Source organism: Chrysemys picta, chromosome 1 (genome assembly GCF_011386835.1).
Source record: "Chrysemys picta bellii isolate R12L10 chromosome 1, ASM1138683v2, whole genome shotgun sequence".
Lineage (NCBI taxonomy): Eukaryota > Metazoa > Chordata > Testudines > Emydidae > Chrysemys > Chrysemys picta.
Window position 1 is genome coordinate 143135032 of NC_088791.1, and position 21584 is coordinate 143156615.

At 49.8% G+C, this 21584-nt stretch overlaps 1 protein-coding gene across 2 annotated transcripts; it reads left to right on the forward strand.

Moving 5' to 3' along the window:
- The first annotated feature begins 14642 nt into the window (after positions 1 to 14642).
- Positions 14643 to 19910, forward strand: LOC135976489 (uncharacterized). Of its 2 annotated transcripts, none has more exons than XR_010593633.1 (2): positions 14643 to 18335; positions 19288 to 19910. XR_010593633.1 is itself a non-coding variant. In XM_065572359.1 (2 exons), exons 1-2 carry the CDS (start codon positions 17798 to 17800, stop codon positions 19765 to 19767), a joined length of 1041 nt encoding a protein of 346 aa, XP_065428431.1. In that variant the 5' UTR covers positions 14649 to 17797; the 3' UTR covers positions 19768 to 19910. The 2 variants fall into 2 exon arrangements, 1 of the variants encoding a protein (XP_065428431.1); XM_065572359.1 differs by having other exon boundaries at positions 14649 to 18335; positions 19265 to 19910.
- The last annotated feature ends 1674 nt before the right edge of the window (positions 19911 to 21584 follow it).

Sequence of the window (21584 nt, forward strand, 5' to 3'; positions counted from 1 at the left end):
TGAAGGCCAGACTTGGAGGGGGATCATAACCCTGATGCTGGGAAGAAGGGTCCTGCCACCTAGAACCTGAGGGCATGTGGCCACTGCCAGAGCAAGTGTCCAACCCCGCAGCATCCCTGCAGCACAGCCAGGGCCTGAGAAGGAGGTCCGGGACTTGTGAGGAACAGACTGAACTTCCCTTACATTCCAGAGACGCTGGTTGTGATGTCCCTGTACCACAGAGTGGGGTTATGTGTTTTCCTTAACCTTTCCCATTTTTCCTTTTTTTTTTTTTTTTAAATTGATTGTTTAATAAATTGTATTTGCTTTGAACTGTATGTAATGATCAGTGGGTCAGGGAAGTGTCCAGTTCAGCAAGAGCACGCTGGAGTAGGGACACCCCAGCCCCTGCCCTAAGTGACTACAACAAGGTTGGGGGTCGAACCCCCCCAGGAATTCTGGGCCCAGCCTCGTGTGGGTTACGAAGACTCTGCCACACAGGAGAGTGGAAGGGGAGCCCTTGAGATCAGGCAGGCCTCTGGGTAAAGGAAGTGGGAGCGAGGACTCAGATCCTTTTGCTAACCCACTTCACCAGGGTAGTGTATGAGCCAGGAAAGTTTCCCACAATAGTGAGACCATTCCCTTGCTTACACATAGTTTTCTCAAGAATGGAAATTTCCAGAGTAATTGATTCAGATTTGGGATCCCATTTTGTGGGAGATGTTATGCAAGAGCTATGTAAGGCTTCAGGCATTAAGCAACGTTTCCACGTAGCTGGGCAACCTGAATCCTCTGGACAAGTTGAACGAACCAATCACATGCTAAAGGAAGCTTTGAAAAAACAAGTAAAAAGCTCAGGGAGGGATTGGGATGAAGAACAGTACACTGATAGAATTACAGAACACTCCCCCCCCCCCCCCCCCCCCCCGCACACACACACACAGTAGAGTAACCCTAATAAATGAGCGTACCCCAAAGTAACAGGAAAATCAGGTAACACTATAGTCTTATTATTAGAGCATGGAATTGCTATCTATAGAGATTCTATGGAACAGTTTGGTTCATTTAAGATTTTTACTTCATTTGAGTCTACGTTTTTTCACTTATAGTGCCACTCCCCCACCAGCATGACCTGTTCTGTCCTTCCGATATATTTTGTATCCTGGTATTACTGTGTCCCATTTATTATCCTCATTCCACCAAGTTTGTGATGCCTATTATATCAATCTCCTCATTTAATATAAGGCATCCAAGTTCACCAATCATATTATTTAGACTTCTAGCATTGGTTAGCACTTAAAAAAATTGTCACTTTTTAGCTGTCTGCCATTACGTGATGTAATTGAATGGGACTCTTTTTGATTTGATTGTTTCTCATCAGATCCTACCCTTCTGATTTTTGAACCTTTAGGGTACACTCGGGTCATATTTTCAAGCTTGAAGAGTAGAAATGGGCTTTCTTTAAATGATACTTGAGATTTAAAATTATGTGGTCTAAATTAGCTGTAACCACTCAAGAAAGAGCTCTTGGAATCATTTTGGTTAGTTCTCTGAAAACATCCACTCAATGTGCAGCAGCAGTCAAAAAAAGCAAACAGAATGTTGGGAATCATTAAGAAAGGATAGATAAGACATAAAATATCATATTGTGTCTATATAAATCTATGGTATGCCCACATCTTGAATACTGTGTGCAAATGTGGTTGCCCCATCTCATAATATAGTGGAATTGAAAAAGGTTCAGAAAAGGGCAACAAAAATGATTAGGGGCATGGAACGGCTTCCGTATGAGGAGAGATAAGACTGGGACTTTTCAGCCTGGAAAAGAGACGACTAAGGGGGAATATGATAGAGGTCTATAAAATCATGATTGTTGTGGAGAAAATAAATAAGGAAGTGTTATTTACTCCTTTTCATATCACAAGAACTAGGGGTCACCAAATGAAATTAATAAGTAGCAGGTTTAAAACAAACAAAAGGAAGTATTTTTTTCCACACAACGCACAGTCAGTTTGTGGAACGCCTTGTCAGAGGATGTTGTGAAGGCCAAGACTATAACAGGGTTCAAAAAGAACTAGATAAGTTCTTGGAGATAGATCCATCGATGGCCTAGCCTCCATTTTCCAGAAGCTGGGAATGGGCGACGGGATGAATCACTTGATGATTACCTGTTCTGTTCATTCCCTCTGGGGCACCTAGCATTGGCCATTGTTGGAAGACAGGATACTGGGCTAGATGGACCTTGGTCTGACACAGTATGGCCATTCTTATGTTCTCACTCAATGTGACTCCAGGAGCAGGGACTTTAAGAAAAACATGAAATATAATGTTATTCCTGATAAAATTGTGAGTTAGCAGCACTAGATAATCATCCATGACACTACCCCTGTGTGACTGTCAAGGCTGGATCCCCACTTTGAACTTTAGGGTACAAATGTAGGGGCCTGCATGAAAACTTCTAAGCTTAACTACCAGCTTAGCTCTGGTTCCGCTGCCACCATTTCAATTTTTCCCTCTCTGGGAAGCCTTGAAAAACATTCACCAATTCCCTGGTGAATCAAGATCCAAACCCCTTGGATCTTAAAACAAGGAAAAATCAATCAGGTTCTAAAAAGAAAGCTTTTAATTAAAGAAAAAAAGGTAAAAATCATCTCTGTAAAATCAGTATGGAAATTAACCTTACAGGGTAATCAAACTTAAAGAGCTCAGAGGACTCCCCTCTAGTCTCAGGTTCAAAGTACAGCAAACAAAGATAAACACTCTAGTAAAAGGTACATTTACAAGTTGAGAAAACAAAGGAAAACTAACACGCCTTGCCTGGCTATTTACTTACAAGTTTGAAATAGGAGAGACTTGTTTAGAAAGATGTGGAGAACCTGGATTGATGTCTGGTCCCTCTCAGTCCTGAGAACGAACACACTCCCAAACAAAGAACACAAACAAAAACCTTCCCCCCCCCAAAGATTTGAAAGTATCTTGTCCCCTTATTGGTCCTTTAGGTCAGATGCCAGCCAGGTTACCTGAGCTTCTTAACCCTTTACAGGGAAAAGGATTTTGGAGTCTCTGGCCAGGAGGGATTTTATAGTACTGTACACAGGACAGCTGTTACCCTTCCCTTTATAGTTATGACAGTGACGTTGCACTCCATATGATTTTATGAAACTATGCTAATGAATGTGAATATAATGTAATTGGAATATGCTTCATGCAAAAGTCTCTTGTAAGGTATCATTACAAAGCTTAATCTACTGGTGTGGTGATTTGTATAAATGTATCATTCTTGTATCTGAATGTGGCAGGGCGACGACTCACCGCTGCGGTGCCTCCTGCTGGTCATCCAGGGAATTAGCTCACCAGCCTCCAGAGCGCCCTCTGCAAGCCAGTGTCTTGCCTTGCTGCTGGCCCCAGTGTCCCTCCCAGACCTCAGTGCCCCTTCTGCCAGGGTTCTGCCCCCTGCAGTACTTTGCAGTCTCTCTGGGTCTCCCCTTCCCAGGGAACCCCCTATCCCCACCTCGCCTCAGTCTTTGGCTACTGCCAGTCACCATCTAGCCCCTGCTCACTGGGGCGGACTGCAGTATAATTGCCACTCATCATTGGCAAGGAGGGTTTGGACCTGCTGCCTCTGCCTACCCTTAGGCTGCCCCTCTACAACCCCAGTTCCTTCTCAGCCTTTAACAAGGCCTGTAGCCTAGGGATTTTCCAGGCCGGAGCTCCCCAGTGCCTCAAGGCCTTTCCCCAGCCCTGCTCCACTTTAGGTACCCTGCTCAGCAGCCAGGCCCCATCCCTCTCAACAGCTAGAGAGAGAGTGTCTCTCTTTAGCTTCTGGCCCCAGCCCTCTTATATAAGGGCCAGCTGGGCCCTGATGAAGCTGGCCATAGCTGTGGTCAGCGACTCACTCAGCTTCTCACAGCTGTTCTCACTCCTTCCCTGCTGCAGCCCTCTCCAGGACTGCTTTTAACCCCTTCAGGGCTGGAGTGGGGTGACCACTTCACTACACCCCCACACACACACTTCAAGATCCCCTCCACCGGGGGAGCTAGGGGGGTTGTTCTACCTGCCCAGTTTTCCCCTCAGCTGGGGCCGCAGGACATCCCATTCCTGCCACAGGTGCTCCAGCATGAAGAGCAACCGGCCACCCTCCGGAAGGGTTTTTGGTGCCCACTGTAGCCTGCTTAGCTCCCAGGTGGTTATCCCTTTCTGGTTGGGTCTCCACCATGGCCTGTCTTGCCCCTGCGTGGATTCTCCTCTTGAGCTGGGGCCCCTCTGCCCCAGACCCCCTCTTCTGGGGCCCTGGTCTTTACCTCCCCCTCCTTTGGGGTAGTCCCAGACCGAGCTCGATCCTCTAACTTCCCCCTCCTTCTCTGGGGGCAAGGCCATCTTACTTGGTCACCCTTGTGGCACAGGAAGCACAGCCAGTGCCTTCCTTTGGCCACCTCCGGGCTAGGCCAGGCCCTGAGAGTCCCGTGGGGGCACTCCATCTTCTTGTGCCCTGGCTCCCCACAGGCCCAACAAGTTTGGAGCCCCCCTGTTGGCTTCACAATGTCCCGGGTGGAGCCTCTTTGCTCCATCCCAATAGGGGCACTCCCTCTTATAGTGCCCCATTCGCCCACAGGCGAAACAGTCTTTAGGCCCCAGCACCGGCCTCCTGCCCCAGGTGCCTGGCCCCTGATGAGATCTATGTGCCCTCCCCTGCAACAGCTGTAGCAGCCTTGCTTGCTGCTTGGCAAGACGGGCCACACAGGCTCTCCAATAATAGTCCACCATTCTGGGTCCTGCGTCTCCACCTTCCGTTCCTCCACTGGGATTCGGGCAATAGTGCCACAGTCCTTGCCCTCACCCCTTGTATCGGGATGGACTGTCTATGCCCGCATTCTCCACCACTCTGTAATGGGGTGATAACTCACGCAGTGGCTCCTGCTGGTCGTCCAGGGAATTAGCTCGCCAGCCTCTGGACTGAAACTAGAAATATGACATATACCTCCGAGGTCCTATTGTAATTATGCAAAGTGTGGGCCATTAATGGTGGTTTGGAATCTTGATGGCTCCCATCAACTAGGACAACTGGTTGTAAATGGCCCTGTTTACTTGCAGACCTTCCTGTGAGTCAGGCCAGGAAGAATGGAGGCTTGGGGTTTCACAGGACATGTGACCATGTCACTTGGTACTGGAATCCATCTTAAACTGAAAAGCACCAGGTTTAGAAGGAGGGGTGGGGACCCAGAGAGACAAAGGATTCCTGCCTTGGGCCAAAGCTATATAAGGGGGTGGAACAGAACAAAGGAGGTTCCAGTCATGAGAAATCCCCTAGTTACCACCTGAGCTGGAGCTAACAAGAACTGTACCTGGGGAAAGGATTGGGCCTAGACTAGGAAGAAGTCCAGTCTGTGAAATAAGTTTATTGGAACATCTCTGAGGGTGAGATATACCTGTAATCAGTTTCTTAACGTATTAGGCTTAGACTTGCGTGTTTTGTTTTATTTTGCTTGGTAACTTTCTTTGTTCTGTCTGTTATTACTTGGAACCACTTAAATCCTACTTTTTATACTTAATAAATTCACGTTTGCTTATTAATTAACCTAGAGTAAGCAATTAATACCAGAGGGAGCAAACAGCTGTGCATATCTCTCTATCAGTGTTATAGAGGGCAGACAATTTATGAGTTTACCCTGTATAAGCTTTATACAGAGTAAAACAGATTCATTTGGGGTTTGGATCCCATTGGGAACTGGGTGTCTGGGTGTTGGAGATAGGAGCACTTCTTAAACTGTTTTAAGTTAAGTCTGCAGCTTTGAGGCACGTGGTTCAGCCCCTGGGTCTGTGATAGAGCAGACTGGTGTGTGTGGCTGAACAAGGCAGGGTTCTGGAGGCCCAAACTGGCAGAGAAAACGGGCTCAGAGGTAGTGTCAGCACATCAGGTGACAATCCCAAGGAGGTTTCTGTGATCGAACCCATCACACCTGCACCTGAACAAAGCTCCAGTGAAGTGAATGGGGCCCAGGTGGATTCAGGGAACCATCCATATGGAATCACTTGGAGGATCAGGTCTTAATCATTCTATGCCTCAGTTCCCTAACTGTAAAATGGGGATAAATATTTTGTCCTTTCTCCTGCTTTTTGTCTTGTCTATTTGGGACTAGATTGTAAATTTACAATCTGCCCTGAGCAAGAGGCAGGAGCAGAACAAACAAAAGAGTAAATTGTGACTATCACAGTTATAATTCTCTCCCTGGCTCCCCTCTTGCTGCAGGGGTGAAATAATCTGCCACTTGTCTATGCCACTACATCCTGTCCTGCTCCTTTGAATAGGAAAGACAGAGTCTTGTGTGATGGCAAGCAGCTTAGTCAGCACACTGGAACTGAACAAGGAAGTTCCAAAACTAAAAGCATGAGCCATTATAGCTAGAGCTGAAGAGCCACAGCTCTGTGGTTGAGGCAGTGACAGACTCATATCCTCTCTGGGTTGGGCACAGAGGAAGACCTGTAACACTCACCAGTAGATTATACTTCTCTTAGGTTGTAAGTTGTTTGGGGGCAGGGACTGTTTCTTACTACATGTTGGTTCAGTGCTTAGCACACTGGGGCCCTGATCTCAGTTGAGGCCTCTTCAGGCACTACTTCATCTTATTTATTATTACCTATGAGATTGATTTACTGAATTAATCTCAGCAATCTGTATGTTGCTGAGCCCCCTGTATCAGAGATTACAGTCTCCAGTGGTATTATATGTCCCTGCTTCTTTTCCTCTTCCTTTGAGCTTTCCAGACTCCCACCCTCTCCTTCCCTGCTCCATTCCTCTGCCTCCTTCCCCCCTTTTTAATATATGGAGATATACCTATCTCATAGAACTGGAAGGGACCCCAAAAGGTCACAGAGTCAAGCCCCCTGTCTTCACTAGCAGGACCAAGTACTGATTTTGCCCCAGATCCCTAAGTGGCCCCCTCAAGGATTGAACTCACAACCCTGGGTTTAACAGGCCAATGCTCAAACCACTGAGCTATCTCTCCCCCACAGTCCATGCTCTACCCCCCAAGAGCTTGTACATTTCAGCAACTGTGGGATTGGCAGAATAAAGGTATGTGTATTAACAGGGTATATTGAAGCACTGTTAAAAGAGGGATTTCTGCATTTCCTGGGTTTCAAAAGTTTCAGTTTTGCTCAGCTCAATCTTCTGCAAGTAGATGATTTACCACCAAGTAATCATAACTCTGCATTAACATAGTTTTTTTTGCCATTGAACTGGGCTGGTGTTTTGAACAGGTAAAGATATGTTGTTTGAAGGATTTAGTAGTCATTTAGGCAGTTGTACATATTATGTCCTGTGATATTAGCATACAGTGACACGTGGGTTGTGGGTGGCCAGACCTAACAGTCAGAGCCAGAGTCTGCAGCTATGAGACAGGAGACAAGAATTAACTGGGACAGGATAGTGGGAGGTCAGAAACAGGAGACAAATTGGAGATCAAAACCATGAGTTGAGAACCAGATTCAGACCAGGTCAGGATACCGGAGGGTCAGAGGAGGAGACAAATTTAAGGTTGGGAACTACATGTCACATGTCAGGAGTCAAGCCAGGTCAGGATGCCAGGAATTCAAGCCAGGGAAGCAGGAGTAGGTAGCGGGAATGGGTAGCAAGGAGCAGAATGGAGCCCACTGTTAAGCCAGCAGCAGGAACAGGAAGCTATCTGAAGTAGGGCCAGTGGGCCAGTCAGCTGCTCTGGGACTCTGCCAATTGGACCTCGGGGGTGGGCCTCACACTGGGGCTGGGCTTTGTGGTTCCCGCGTAAACTATTGTCAGCAGCCTGCCAGGTGGAGGATTAGTGTTTGGCTGCTCCTATAGACATTGTGAGCCAGGGTTCAAGACCTGTGGGTCATGACATCACCCCCTCCCCTAGGGCTGCCCTCTGGATGACAAGACTTCAGGATTCTTGGGGTGGCTCCTACAGAAGCCTCGAACCAGGGTGGGAGCATGGACATTGTCAGCTGGCTCCCAAGTGCGTCCCTCTGGAGACAGCATATACAGGGCGGACTCTAAAGAATCAAGGGAGCTGGAGCTTGAAGATGACCGGGTTGATTTGTTGCCGAATCCGGTACAAGCCAAGGAACTGACGATCTAGATTCCAAGAGGGTCTCTCTGCATAGAGGTGCTCTGTTGAAAGCCATAACTTCTGTCCTATAGAGTTGTCTACATTCATCTGTGTACCTTTTGTAGTACTCTTTTGCCTTTTCAAGGTATCCCTTCACATCCTCTTTGATGTTGTTTGAAGGATTTAGGTCTTACTAGGTCGAAGGCAGATGGGTTGGAGGAAGATGTGGGTAGTAGTGGCTGAAATCACAGGTGGTAACCACAGTTGATAAAGAGGAGGCTGTGGTCTCTGGATGTGTGATCCACATTATTGTACAAGACCTCTGCATAGGTTAACAGTGAAGACCAGTCATCCTGATGATGGCTGATGTAGCATTACTGTTGGAGAATCTGGTTGATTCTTTCCATTTGGCCATTCAACTGAGGATGACAGGCAGAGGTCAGGTGTTCATGAACTCCTAATAATGTAGGGCCTCATGCCAGCAGTGGGCAGCAAACTGTGGCCCTGGTTGAAAGTGATGTGATCCAGGAGGCCATGAAGATGGACTATGTTGTTTATCTAGAGCAGGCACTTTCGTCAGCGGAGGGTAAACCCATCAGGGAATGAAGTGAGCCATCTTAGAAAAGTGATCTACCATTGTCAGGGTGGTTGTGAAACTGCTGGTTTCTGGTAGTTCCACCACAAAATTCAAGGAAATGGCATCCCAGGTGTCCAGAATTTGGAGAAGATCACAGGGTTTCTGACATGGGATGTTGGTGCAAGCATACACCTGGCAGGAAGCTACAAAGGTCGCTATCATGGGGCACATTCGGGGCCACCAGAAGAAACAGATGGAGTTGTGGCACAGTTGAAGAACTGCCACTCTCCCAGGTCCTGGGGGAACATAGATGCTGCCCTTTATGAATGTTATGTTGTTCTCATTTGAGAATGGCCATCTCATTGGGCAGAATTCCAGAGGCAGAGGAGATGAGTGTGAGCAGATTCTGGCAGTGAATCGCATTAAAAAAATTAAGGGACTTGAGAATGTGGGCTGGTTCCAGACTGGGGCCTAATGGGTCAGAGCCACATCTTTGGGATAGTATCAGAGGGGTAGCCATGTTAGTCTGGATCTGTAAAAAGCGACAAAGAGTCCTATGGCACCTTATAGACTAACAGACGTATTGGAGCATAAGTTTTCGTGGGTGAATGCGTCTGATGAAGTAAAGTTGAATCGGGAGAAGAATATGGCCCCACCGGACCTATCACTTGTTTAGGGCCTTGGCCCTGCGCAGGTACTCCAGGTTCTTATGGTTAGTAAATATTTAGACCAGATGGCGAGCCCCTTCCAAGTAGTGTCACCACGCTTTGAAGGTGGTCTTAATTGCCAGGAACTCCTTGTCTGAGATCTCAGTTTGTTCAGCAGGGGTAAACTTCCTTGAGTAGTAAACAATGGGGTGCTGCATCTGGTATCTTCACCCCTGGCTCATAGGCATGTGCAGCCTATTTCATTAGGGTGTGCACCCAGGGAGCCCCGTCCTAGCCCCGCCCCTGCCCTGCCCTAGTCCTGCCCCCATCCACTCCCTCCTACTTCCCGCCCCCTGACTTCCCCCCTCAGAATCCCCAACCCCCTCTGCTCCTTGTCCCCCCTGACTACCCCCTCCTGGAACTCCTGCCCCTAACTGCCCCCCAGGACTCCACCTCCTACCTAAGCCTCCCTGCTCCTTGTCCCCTGACTTGCCTCCCTAGGATCCTACCCCCTACCTGTCTCCTGACTGCCCCGACCCTTATCCACACCCCTGCCCCTAGACAGACCCCCGGGACTCCCACGCCTATTCAACTGCTCCCCACCCCCTGACAGGACTCCCAGTACTCCCAACCCATACAACCCCCCCCACTCCCTGCCTCCCCCAACCCCTCTCCACACCCCTGCCTCCTAACTGCCCCCCCCAGAACTCCTGACTCATCCAACCCCTCCCAGCTCCTTGTCCCCTGACCACCCCCTCCAGAGACCCCCCCCCCCAGGACCCTCCTTGCTCCCTGTCCCCTGACTGCCCTGACCCCTATCCACCCCCCGCCCCCTGAGAGACCCCAGGACTCCCATGCCCCATCCAATCCTCCCTGCTCCCTGACTGCCCCCTCCAGAGACCCCCCCGCCCCTAACCACCACCACCCCCCGGGATCCCACCCCCTATCCAACCCACCCTGGCCCCGGACCCCTTACCATGAGATGAGGCTGCTAGCCTCACCGCGGAGCCAAACACTGCCCCGTGGGAGCACGCAGCCCCGGCCCCCAGAGCACTGCGCGCGGCAGCATGGCTCCAGGGGAGGGGGAGCACGTCTGCCTCACCGCGGAGCCAAATGCTGCCCCGCGGGAGTGCGCAGCCCTGGCCCCCAGAGCACTGTGCGTGTGGCAGCATGGCTCCAGGGGAGGGAGGAAGACAGAGGAGGGGCCGGAGGCTTGCTGCGCTCGGCCGGCCGCTCCAGCCCAGGAGTGCGGACCCCACAGCTTGCCACGCCGGGGAGTGGAGCCATTTGCCCACCCCACGCCTGTGCCCTGGCTGAAGTTCTACAGGGCAGTTGTAGTCCCGATGTGGGGGGAGGTTTTCTGCATTCTTCTTCTCAGACATCAGTGTAGTCATGGTGTGTGTGTGTGTGTGTGTGGGGGGGGGTTTTCCATAGTTCCCCCAGTGAGTGTTTCAGTGCAGGCAACTACACCTACCTGAGCCTTCTTGGATCTAGGTGCAACATTTCTTAGTCCCTGACCATGCTGTTGGCAGAATTCTGAGGAGAAAGTAACTGTTTGCTCTTGCCAATGCATGAGGGGTCATGAAATATCAGCCAGGATTAGAGGAAAATGCAGGGAATGGATCATGCCAAATTGCATTCTTTCTCTGTTGTGTCCCTGAATAATCAACTCCAGAGGTACAGTCTCCTCCACAACTGGGCCTGGAGACGGCTGGAACTATCAGTACCTTCAGTCATGTCAGGTGCGGCTTTGCATAGCAGGGATATCTGTAGGGCCTGAGCAGTAGCTGCATTCATGAAATTGTACACTGCTCCTGAATTGATGAGAATCTGTTGGAGGAGCATCCATTGGATAGCTGGATAGGCACCTGCAAATGAGAAGCCTCTAAATGGGTCTCAGGGTGCATCTCAGTGAGGACTAGGGAATGGGAATATTCTCTTCTCTCAAGGGCCTGGGCTGGCTTGTTTCCCCGAGCTCCGTGGCATTTGTGGCAGGCCAAGATAGCGTGGCCAGGTTCATCACAGAAGAGGCACAGGTGATGCTGACAGCACCATTCCTGTTCTTTGGGTGTCAGCTGATGATGAGGCAAATCTTGCATAGATTCATCAGGCGATAAAGAAGCTGAGGTCAGAGTATGCAAGTAGGGAGGCTGCAAAAAAGTCTTTTCTCCTCCCTTTGTTCTTGCAGCCGATTATCAATGCAGATGGTAAAGTCCTCAATGGTATCTAGGCTCATAGGTGTCTCTACATCGGCCAGTTCATCATTGATTTCTTCCCGCAAGCCCCACCAGAACTCATACACCTGCGCTGCTTCATTCCACTTTGTACCCACTGAGGTGGCAAAAATGTGCTGCATAGGAGGCCACTATGCTTTGCTCCTGCCAGAGTCCTCTGGGCATGGCCTCATCTGTTTGAGCTCAGTGAGGGACATCGAAGATGGTGACATGGATTGAAGAAAGGCATCCCAGTTTGACAGCACCAGATTATGGCCTTCCAGCAGTCAGGCCCAGTCTAACACTTCTCCTTTCAGCAGGCTGATCACTGAGGCCACCTTGGCCAAGTTAGAGGCATAGATTTGGGGATGCATCAGAAACAGAAGGCAGCATTGGTTCACGAAACCTTGTAATCACCAGCAAATCCCATTGGGGCAAGGGTATTGCAGGCCCCTGTTTGGGGCAAGGTGCCACACACTGTGTTCATAGCACAGTATTCTCAGTGCTGAGCTGCCTTGCTTTACAGCTGTTCAATTTGGCCTGCAGTGCTTGATTATCTTCCTGGAGATGGAGGGCCCATTGTGTCAGTCCAGTGCTTCTGGTGGCTGTGTTGGTGCTGCTAGGTCCATCCTTCTCGCACTGGGCTTGATCCTGCAGGCTTTTTGTGGTCCAAACAAGTTGTCACAGCCAGGTTGTGGGTGGCCAGACCTGGCACAGAGTCCAATGTCTTGACACAGGAGTCAAGAGTAAGCTGGGTCGGGATACAGGGAGATCAGAAGCAGGAGACAAACTATCAGAACCACAAGTCGGTAACCAGAGTCAGGCCAGGTCAGGATACTAGGGGGTCAGAGGCAGGAGACAAACTGGAGGTCAGGAACTACAAGTCAGATGCCAGGAGATCAAGCTGAGGGAGGCAAGGGCCACATAGTTCAGAGCAGGGTGGAGCCCAGTTGTTCAGATAGCTTCCTGGTCCTGCTGCTGGTTTAAGTAGGGCCCATGGGCCAATCAGCCACTCTGGGACTTTGCCAATCAGACCTCAGTGGTGGGCCTCACACTGAGGCTGGGCTTCATTGGTCTCAGGTAAGCTATTGTTAGTAGGCTGCTAGGTGGAGAGTTGGCACATGGTTGTGCCACTGACCCTTGTGGGTCCAGGTTTGAGACCTGTGGGTCATGACCAGTGGTCTTAAAAATCCATTTGCCACAGAAAAATGTGCAATTTGCATTTTTACAGAGAATTTTTAGATTTTACATTTTGTGAAAAAATAAAAACATATTAACTATTAATTACATTTTACTGACAGTACCAGTGTCACTTATTCAATGTGTGCAAACTCCCCCTCTTGTGATTGATTTTTGAATGTGCTTTTAATTTACATAGCTAAACATATTCCAATAAACTGCTTCCGGCATATAAAGGTTATTCAATGGCGTATAGGGGTTTGTGTTTTAATGAATCTCAAATTTCACTTCAGCCCCCAGATGTCAGTAATTAAAGTTAGGAAAAGATGCCGAAGACTTTAAAATCATCCTAAAGATCATGTCACTGAGTTTGGACAAATGTCACACTGATGGTAATGTGCTATTCTGTAATGTATGCCGCAAGACTGCAGATTACTTTCCAAGGCAAACAATTGTAAAACACATGAAAAGCACTAAACATAAACTGAATTAAAAGAAATGAAAACAAGAGACTGAAACAGCAGGGCCATTGAAAACACTAAAGAAACAATGCACTGTGACTGGATCATCCAGTGTTTTTGTGCATTTAAAAAACAATTTTCTGAAATATAGAATACAGACATAGAAGTATTTGGTATTTGTAAGAAATACAAATTGCAACTCTATTTATTCTATTTTATTATAATGATTGATGGCACTGGTTGGCTTTGAATTTGCTTAAAAATTGTAAATTATATCAATAAATCATTTTGTTCAACTGATACCTATATATATTGTGGCAAGGGAAACTAAAGTTCAGCATTTCCTTTTAATCGTGCAAAAGTGCAGATTTTTTTTTTAATTATTATTATCAAAGAATTTTGGGTTTTTTTTTTCACGGAAAACTAGAATCCGTGATCATGACACACACTGACCCAGCTCACTACACTCACATCAGCTGGATTTCATCAGCCCTGTGTCAACACACCACCTCATTTATGCCCCCGACTCATTTGCTGCCTTCCACACTACTGTACCCTGTTCCTGCAAGCAAGGAACTCATCTCCCTGAAGTCTTCATTCTCTAGTATACAAACATTTTTATTGCTGGTTTCAGAGAAGCTGTTACTTCCCATTACTCACATGCAGTGCCTGGAGCAAAGGACAACTGTGTTACAGTGGAATGGTTTTCCTGGATGTGTTTCAGACTGGTTGGGAGGGTGTGCAGTTTGTGGCAGGGCCAGTGAGAAATTACAGACAGAATTTCTGTTACAGGACACTGATAGTTTTTTGTTTGAGGGACACACACACACGCATCAAATACATGTACCTCATCTCTGAGAAATGAACCCTTCAATTTTCTGATTAATGTCCTTCCAACACTTGTTAATAACTTTTGTGAAGTGTTGGGGTGCATTGGCAGAGCTGTGGTGTGCAGGAAGGTTGGGGTGTAGGGGGGTTGAGGTGCACTGATAGAGGATGAAAGGTGGCTGGAATGCACTGGCAGAGCTGGGGGGTGCAGGGGAGTTGGGATGCAGGAAGGTTGGGGTGCAGAGTGCTTTTGATGAACTGACAACTGGGAGAGCAGGGGCATTGGGGTGCATTGACAAAGCTGTGGTGTGCAGGCAGTTTGGAGTACAGGGATGTTGGGGTGCCGGATGGTTAGGGTGCCCTGGCAGAGCTGGGAAGTTGGAGTGCAAGGGGTTGAGGTGCACTGGTAGAGCTGCGGAGTCCAAGGGGGTTGGAGTACAGGAAGGTGGGGATGCAGTGGCAGCACTGGAGGATGGAGACATATAGGCGTGCCAGGTGTTGGGATCTGTAATGGGGTGTCCTAGCCAGTTAAACCTAATGTAAGGGGACTGTTGTTCTCTTACTAAAACTCAGTGGGGTTTTTTGGTTGGCTAGCTCCCAGTATCAAAAGGAAGGGGAAGGGTAAATGGGAAATCAGGACCCTGAGACTGACAGTCCCCAGGAACAATGGGGAGAGGCCAATGCTCCAGGTCAGCCTGATTGACAGGGCAGACAGGCTAATCAGGGAGTCAGGAGGCCAGGGGGTCCCATCCTCCATGTGAGCTGGAATTGCCTGGGTCAGACAGAGTGTGGCTGAGCTAAGTAGAAATCAGGGGCCCGAGCAGAGCTGTGTCAGATCCAGAGGGGCCAGAAAAACAGCCCAGGAAGCAGGTCAGTGCTGGGAGCAGAGTGACAGAAGCAGCCCACAGAGCAGAGCTGTCCTGGGAGCAGAGCTGCAGCAACCAGAGCCAGAGGGGCCAGAGAAGCAGCCCAGGGAGCTGGAGGCAGGGCAGCAGAAGTGCTGAGGCAGAGTGGAGCTGTAGCTGTCTGGAACTGGGTGCAGTGAGTAGTTCGGGAGAGCCAGTTGGACCCTGGGCCGAGGGCTCAGCATAGGGAGATGCCCCTAGCCAAGAGGCCTTGCAGGCCAGACTTGGAGGGGGATCATAACCCTTACAGGGCGGGGGCGATGCTGGGAAGAAGGGTCCTGCCACCTAAAGCCTGAGGGCATGTGGCCTCCGCCAGAGCAAGTGTCCAACCTGGGCATCCCTGCAGCACAGCCAGGGCCCGAGAAGTAGGCCTGGGACATGTGAGAAACAGACTGAACTTCCCTTACATTCCAGAGATGTTGGTTGTGATGTCCCAGTGCCACAGAGCAGGGTGACGTGTTTTCTTTTAACCTTTCCCATTTTTTCCCTTTTTTTTTTAATTGATTGCTGTTTAATAAATTGTATTTGTATTTAATAAATTGTATTGCTTTGAACTGTATGTAATGATCAGTGGGTCAGGCAAGCATCCAGTGCAGAGAGAGCACCCCGGAGCAAGGACACCCTAGCCCAGGGGTGGCTAACCTGTGGCTCTGGAGCCACATGCGGCTCTTCAGAAGTTAATATGCGGCTCCTTGTATAGGCACCGACTCCGGGGCTGGAGCTACACGTACCAACTTTCCAATGGTCACTGCTCAACCCCTGGCTCTGCCACAGGCTCTGCCCCCACTCCACCCCTTCCTGCCCCCTCCCCTGAGTCTGCTGTGCCCTCGCTTCTCCCACTTCCCCCCCAGAGCCTCCTGCACCTCATGAAACACCTGATTGGGAGGTGCGGGGAGGCGCTGATTGGCAGGGCTGCTGGTGGGTGGAAGATGCTGCGAGCGAGTGGTGGGAGCTGCTGGGGGGCTGCTGATGTATTACTGTGGCGCTTTGGCAATGTACATTGGTAAATTCTGGCTCCTTCTCAGGCTCAGGTTGGCCACCCTTGCCCTAGCCCCTGTCCTAAGTGACCATGACAAGGTTGAGGGTTGAGCCCCCCAGGAATCCTGGGCCCAGCCTTGTTGGGGTTACGAGAACTCCACCACACAGGAGAGTGGAAGGGGCGCCCTTGAGATCAGGGAGGCCTCTGAGTAAAGGGAGTGGGAGCGAGGACTCAGATCCTTTCGCTAGCCAATTCCACCTGGGTAGTGTATAAGCAGGAAAGTTCCCCACAATAGCGGGACCATTCTCCCACTTACACTAAGGGGGTGGGGGGAGTCAGAAGACCCCATTCCAGGGAAGTTACTGTGAGCACAGTATCAGAAACCAAACACAACTGGAAGAGAAGAGGTGGTCCTGGGTGTTAGCAGAGGGATGGGAAGATCCCAGGACACCGTCAGTTTAAGGGCCCACAATCAGGAGCTCTATAATGTAGGGTGGAGCAGAGCTCCCCTCTCCCCTGCCCAAGTGGGAGAAGCTCTCAGAAGGAGGGTAGTATATCCGCTGCCATCTGTCTCAGAACAGGGTGCGCGTGGAGAGAGGAAGGAAGCCAGAAGGCTAGGCTTCTGCTGAGCAAAGTCTCTGTGGAGGACAGGAGCATGGAGATGGGTATGAACTGCGGTTGTTATGATGGACTTTGTGTTCGGGACACTGAGGACTAGTTTTAATTACCTTGGGCTACTGACCCAGTTTCAGGGGTGTTTTCACAGGGCCCTCCCTGAAGACAGGGACCAGAGGCAGGGCCATACAGAAACACCTCTGGCTACAAAGGGGCACCTGGTGAATGGCAACTCTGCTATAGGATGCACTAGCAGAGCTGGGGCTAGAGGGTGGTTGGGGTGCAGGGGGAGTTGGGAGCATTGGCAGATCTCAGGCTACAGAGGGGAGGGGTACATGATTGGGGTGCATTGGGAGAGCTGGGTGGGTACAATTCTTCACCTCTCCTACCATCCATCCACATTTATCCCCCTCCCCCTGCTCCAAACCTCTGTCTCCCTATGCCCTGACTCTTCTGCCCCCTAATGCCCCTCCTCCCCCCAGGAGCCGTTCACATGTCTGTTTCCCTCAAAATTCTTTGATTACATTCCCTCCAAAATTGCCACCCATGACTCACAAATTGCAGGAACTCCAGCCACTCAGTTCAAAACTCCTTTTGTCTTAGGTCGGGGTTGTGATTAACTTATCCTTAGTTATGTTAATTGAAGGGTGAGTTCACAGCCATCAAAAGATCTGTGATTCATCCAGTCATTAGTACCTCTCAGCAGAAGGCAACAGAAAGAAACTGTTTTTCTGGGAGGCCTGTAATAACTAAGGAACCCCTTGCTTAAATGACCCCAAAATTTTATCCCTAACACTACTCTGCACCCCTATGAGGCACACCATATTTCAAAGCAACCCGACTAACTGGATTTTAGTGCACTTATGATTATCGAGTGAGTGTAAAGCATATAAAATGGTAGGAATGGAAACCTTCTAGTTCAGTGGTTTTCAACCTATGGTCTAAGGCCTGGTCTACACTACGAGTTTAGGTCGACTTTAGCTGTGTTAAATCGAATTAAGCCTGGACACGTTCACATGACGAAGCCCTTTCTTTCGACTTAAAGGGCCCTTTAAACCGGTTTCTTTACACCACCTCCGACGAGGGGATTAGCGATAAAATCGGCCTTTGCGGGTCTGAATTGGGGTAGTGTGGACGGAATTCGACATTATTGGCCTCCGGGAGCTATCCCACAGTGCTTCATTGTGACCGCTCTGGACAGCACTCTCAACTCAGATGCACTGACCAGGTAGACAGGAAAAGCCCCGCGAACGTTTGAATTTCATTTCCTGTTTGCCCAGCGTGGAGAGCACAGGTGACCACGCAGAGCTCATCAGCACAGGTAACCGTGATGGAGTCCCAGGATCGCAAAAGAGCTCCAGCATGGACCGAACGGGAGGTACGGGATCTGCTCGCCATATGGGGAGATGAATCAGTGCTAGCTGAACTCCGTAGCAGTAAAAGAAATGGCAAAGTATTAGAAAAGGTCTCCAAGGCCACGAAGGACAGAGGCCATAACAGGGACGCACAGCAGTGCTGCATGAAAATTAAGGAGCTACGGCAAGCCTACCACAAAGCCAGAGAAGCAAACGGAAGGTCCGGGGCAGAGCCGCAAACTTGCCGCTTCTACGCGGAGCTGCATGCCATTCTAGGGGGTGCAGCCACCACTACCCCAACTGTGTGCTATCACTCTCTCACTGGAGAAACACACAGGGAAGAGGGTTCGGGGAACGAGGAAAATGAGGATGGAGGTAATGTAGATAGCTCACAGCAGCAAGGAAGCGGAGAAACCGGTTTCCCCAACAGCCAGGATATGTTTGTCACCCTGGACCTGGAACCAGTAACCCCTGAACTCACCCAAGACCCTGAGGGCACACAGGGGACCTCTGGTGAGTGTACCTTTGTAAATATTACACATGGTTTAAAAGCAAGCGTGTTTAATGATTAATGATTAATTTGCCCTGGCAATCGCGGCCAGTACAGCTACTGGAAAAGTCTGTTAACGTGTATGGGGATGGAGCGGAAATTCTCCAGGGACATCTCCAGAAAGCTCTCCTTCATGTACTCCCAAAGCCTTTGCAAAAGGTTTCTGGGGAGGGCTGCCTTATCCCGTCCGCCATGGTAGGACACTTTACCACGCCAGGCCAGTAGCACGTAGTCTGGAATCATTGCATAACAAAGCATTGTAGCGTATGGTTCCGGTGTTTGCTGGCATGCAGACAACATCCATTCCTTATCGCTCTTTGTTATCCTCAGGAGAGTGATATCATTCACGGTCACCTGGTTGAAATGGGGTGATTTTATAAAGGGGACATTCAGAGGTGCCCGTTCCTGCTCTGCTGAACAGAAATGTTCCCCGCTGTTAGCCACGCGGTGGGGGGAGGGGTGAAGTGATCATCCCAGAGAATTGGGTGTGTGTGGGGGGGGTTAGTTGGGTTTGTGCTGCATGTTAACCCGGAAACCGCAGCCCCTCCTTTTACATTGCAAACCCATTTTAAATGGCCAACCCAATTCATGCTTGATATAGGAAATGAGGGCGCTGCTGTTTGAAACCATTCCCACATGTTAAGAAGGTTAAAAAAGCCAAAAGACTGTGGCTTACCATGGCTGCCTGCAAGCTGAAATCTGTTGCCTGGCACTGCATGAGTGATCTCTCACATGAAACCGGCAGGCCCTCACTATAAGAGGAAAAATGCGACCTTGTAACGAAAGCACATGTGCTGTGTAATGTGAACAGCAAAATGTAACGTGAAAGAGTGTACCCATTGTTCTCTAAAATGTGTCTTTTTTTAACCACCTCTCCCTTCTCCTCCACCAGCTGCAAATGTTTCTCCTTCACAGAGGCTAGTGAACATTAGAAAGAGAAAACGGAGGACGTGGGACGATATGTTCACGGAGCTGCAGATGTCCTCCCACACTGATAGAGCACAGCAGAATGCGTGGAGGCAGTCAATGTCAGACTACAGAAAAGCACAGTATGAACGAGAGGAGAGGTGGCAGGCTGAATCACGGGATGAACAGAGCAAGTTGCGGGCTGAAGATGATAGGTGGCGTCAGCTTGCAGACAGAAGGCAAGAGTCGATGCTCTGGCTGCTGGAGCATCAAACTGATATGCTCCAGCGTATGGTTGAGCTGCAGGAAATGCAGCAGGAGCAGAGACCGCCGCTACAGCCCCTGTGTAACCAACAGCCCTCCTCCCCAAGTTCCATAGCCTCCTCACCCAGACGCCCAAGAACACGGTGGGGGGGCCTCTGGCCACCCAGTCACTCCACCGCACATGATTGCCTGAGCATCAGAAGGCTGGCCTTCAATAAGAGTTAAAGTTTTAAAATGCAGTGTGTCCTTTTCCTTCCCTCCTCCCCCACCCATCCCGGGCTACCTTGGCAATTATCCCCCTAGTTGTGTGATGAATTAATAAAGAATGCATGAATGTGAAGTAACAATGACTTTATTGCCTCTGCAAGCGGTGCTCAAAGTGGGGAGGGGAGGGTGGGGTGGTTGGTTTACAGGGAAGTAGAGTGAACCGGGTGGGGGGGGCGGAGGGTTCATCAAGGAGAAACAAACAGAAGTTTCACAGTAGCCTGGCCAGTCACAAAACTCGTTTTCAAAGCTTCTCTGATGTGCACCGCACCCTGCTGTGCTCCTCTAACCGCCCTGGTGTCTGGCTGCGCATAATCAGCGGCCAGACGATTTGCCTCAACCTCCCACCCCGCCATAAATGTCTCCCCCTTACTCTCACAGATATTGTGGAGCGCACAGCAAGCAGCAATAACAATGGGGATATTCTTTTCGCTGAGGTCTGAGCGAGTCAGTAAGCTGCGCCAGCGCACTTTTAAACGTTCAAATGCACATTCCACCACCATTCGGCACTTGCTCAGCCTGTAGTTGAACAGATCCTGACTCCTGTCCAGGCTGCCTGTGTACGGCTTCATGAGCCATGGCATTAAGGGGTAGGCTGGGTCCCCAAGGATCACGATAGGCATGTCAACATCCCCAACGGTTACTTTCTGGTCCGGGAAGAAAGTCCCTTCCTCCAGCTTTCGAAACAGAGCAGAGTGCCTGAAGACGCGAGCATCATGTACCTTTCCCGGCCATCCCACGTTGATGTTGGTGAAACGTCCCTTGTGATCCACCAGGGCTTGCAGCAGCATTAAAAAGTGCCCCTTGCGGTTTATGTACTCGGTGGCTTGGTGCTCCGGTGCCAAGATAGGGATACGGGTTCCGTCTATCGCCCCACCACAGTTTGGGAATCCCATTTCAGCAAAACCATCCACTATGGCCTGCACGTTGCCCAGAGTCACTACCCTTGATATCACCAGGTCTTTCATTGCTCTGGCAACTTGGATCACAGCAGCCCCCACAGTAGATTTGCCCACTCCAAATTGATTCCCGACTGACCGGTAGCTGTCTGGCGTTGCAAGCTTCCACAGGGCTATCGCCACTCGCTTCTTAACTGTGAGGGCTGCTCTCATCCTGGTATTCTGGCGCTTCAGGGCAGGAGAAAGCAAGTCACAAAGTTCCATGAAAGTGCCCTTACGCATGCGAAAGTTTCGCAGCCACTGGGAATCGTCCCACACCTGCAGCACGATGCGGTCCCACCAGTCTGTGCTTGTTTCCCGTGCCCAGAATCGGCGTTCCACGGCATGAACCTGCCCCAGTAACACCATGATTTCCACATTGCTGGGGCCCGTACCTTGTGTGAGGGCTATGTCCATGTCAATTTCCTCATCACTCTCGTCGCCGTGCTGCAATCGCCTCCTCGGCTGGTCCGGGTTTCGCTTTGGCATGTCCTGGCTCTGCATATACTCCAGGACAATGCGCGTGGTGTTCATAGTGCTCATAATTGCTGCGGTGATCTGAGCAGGCTCCATGATCCCAGTGCTAGCTATGGCGCCTGGTCTGAAAAAAGGCGCGAAACTAGTATCTGATGGACCAAGGGAAGGAGGGAGGGAGGAAGGGAGGGCCGAGTGACGACATGGCGTACAGGTACAGGGAATTAAAATCAAGAAAGGTGGCTGTGCATCAGGGAGAAACACAAACAACTGTCACACAGAATGGCCCCCCCAAAGATTAAACTCAAAACCCTGGGTTTAGCAGGCCGTTGATTTCACAGAGGGAGGGGAAGCAAATGAATACAG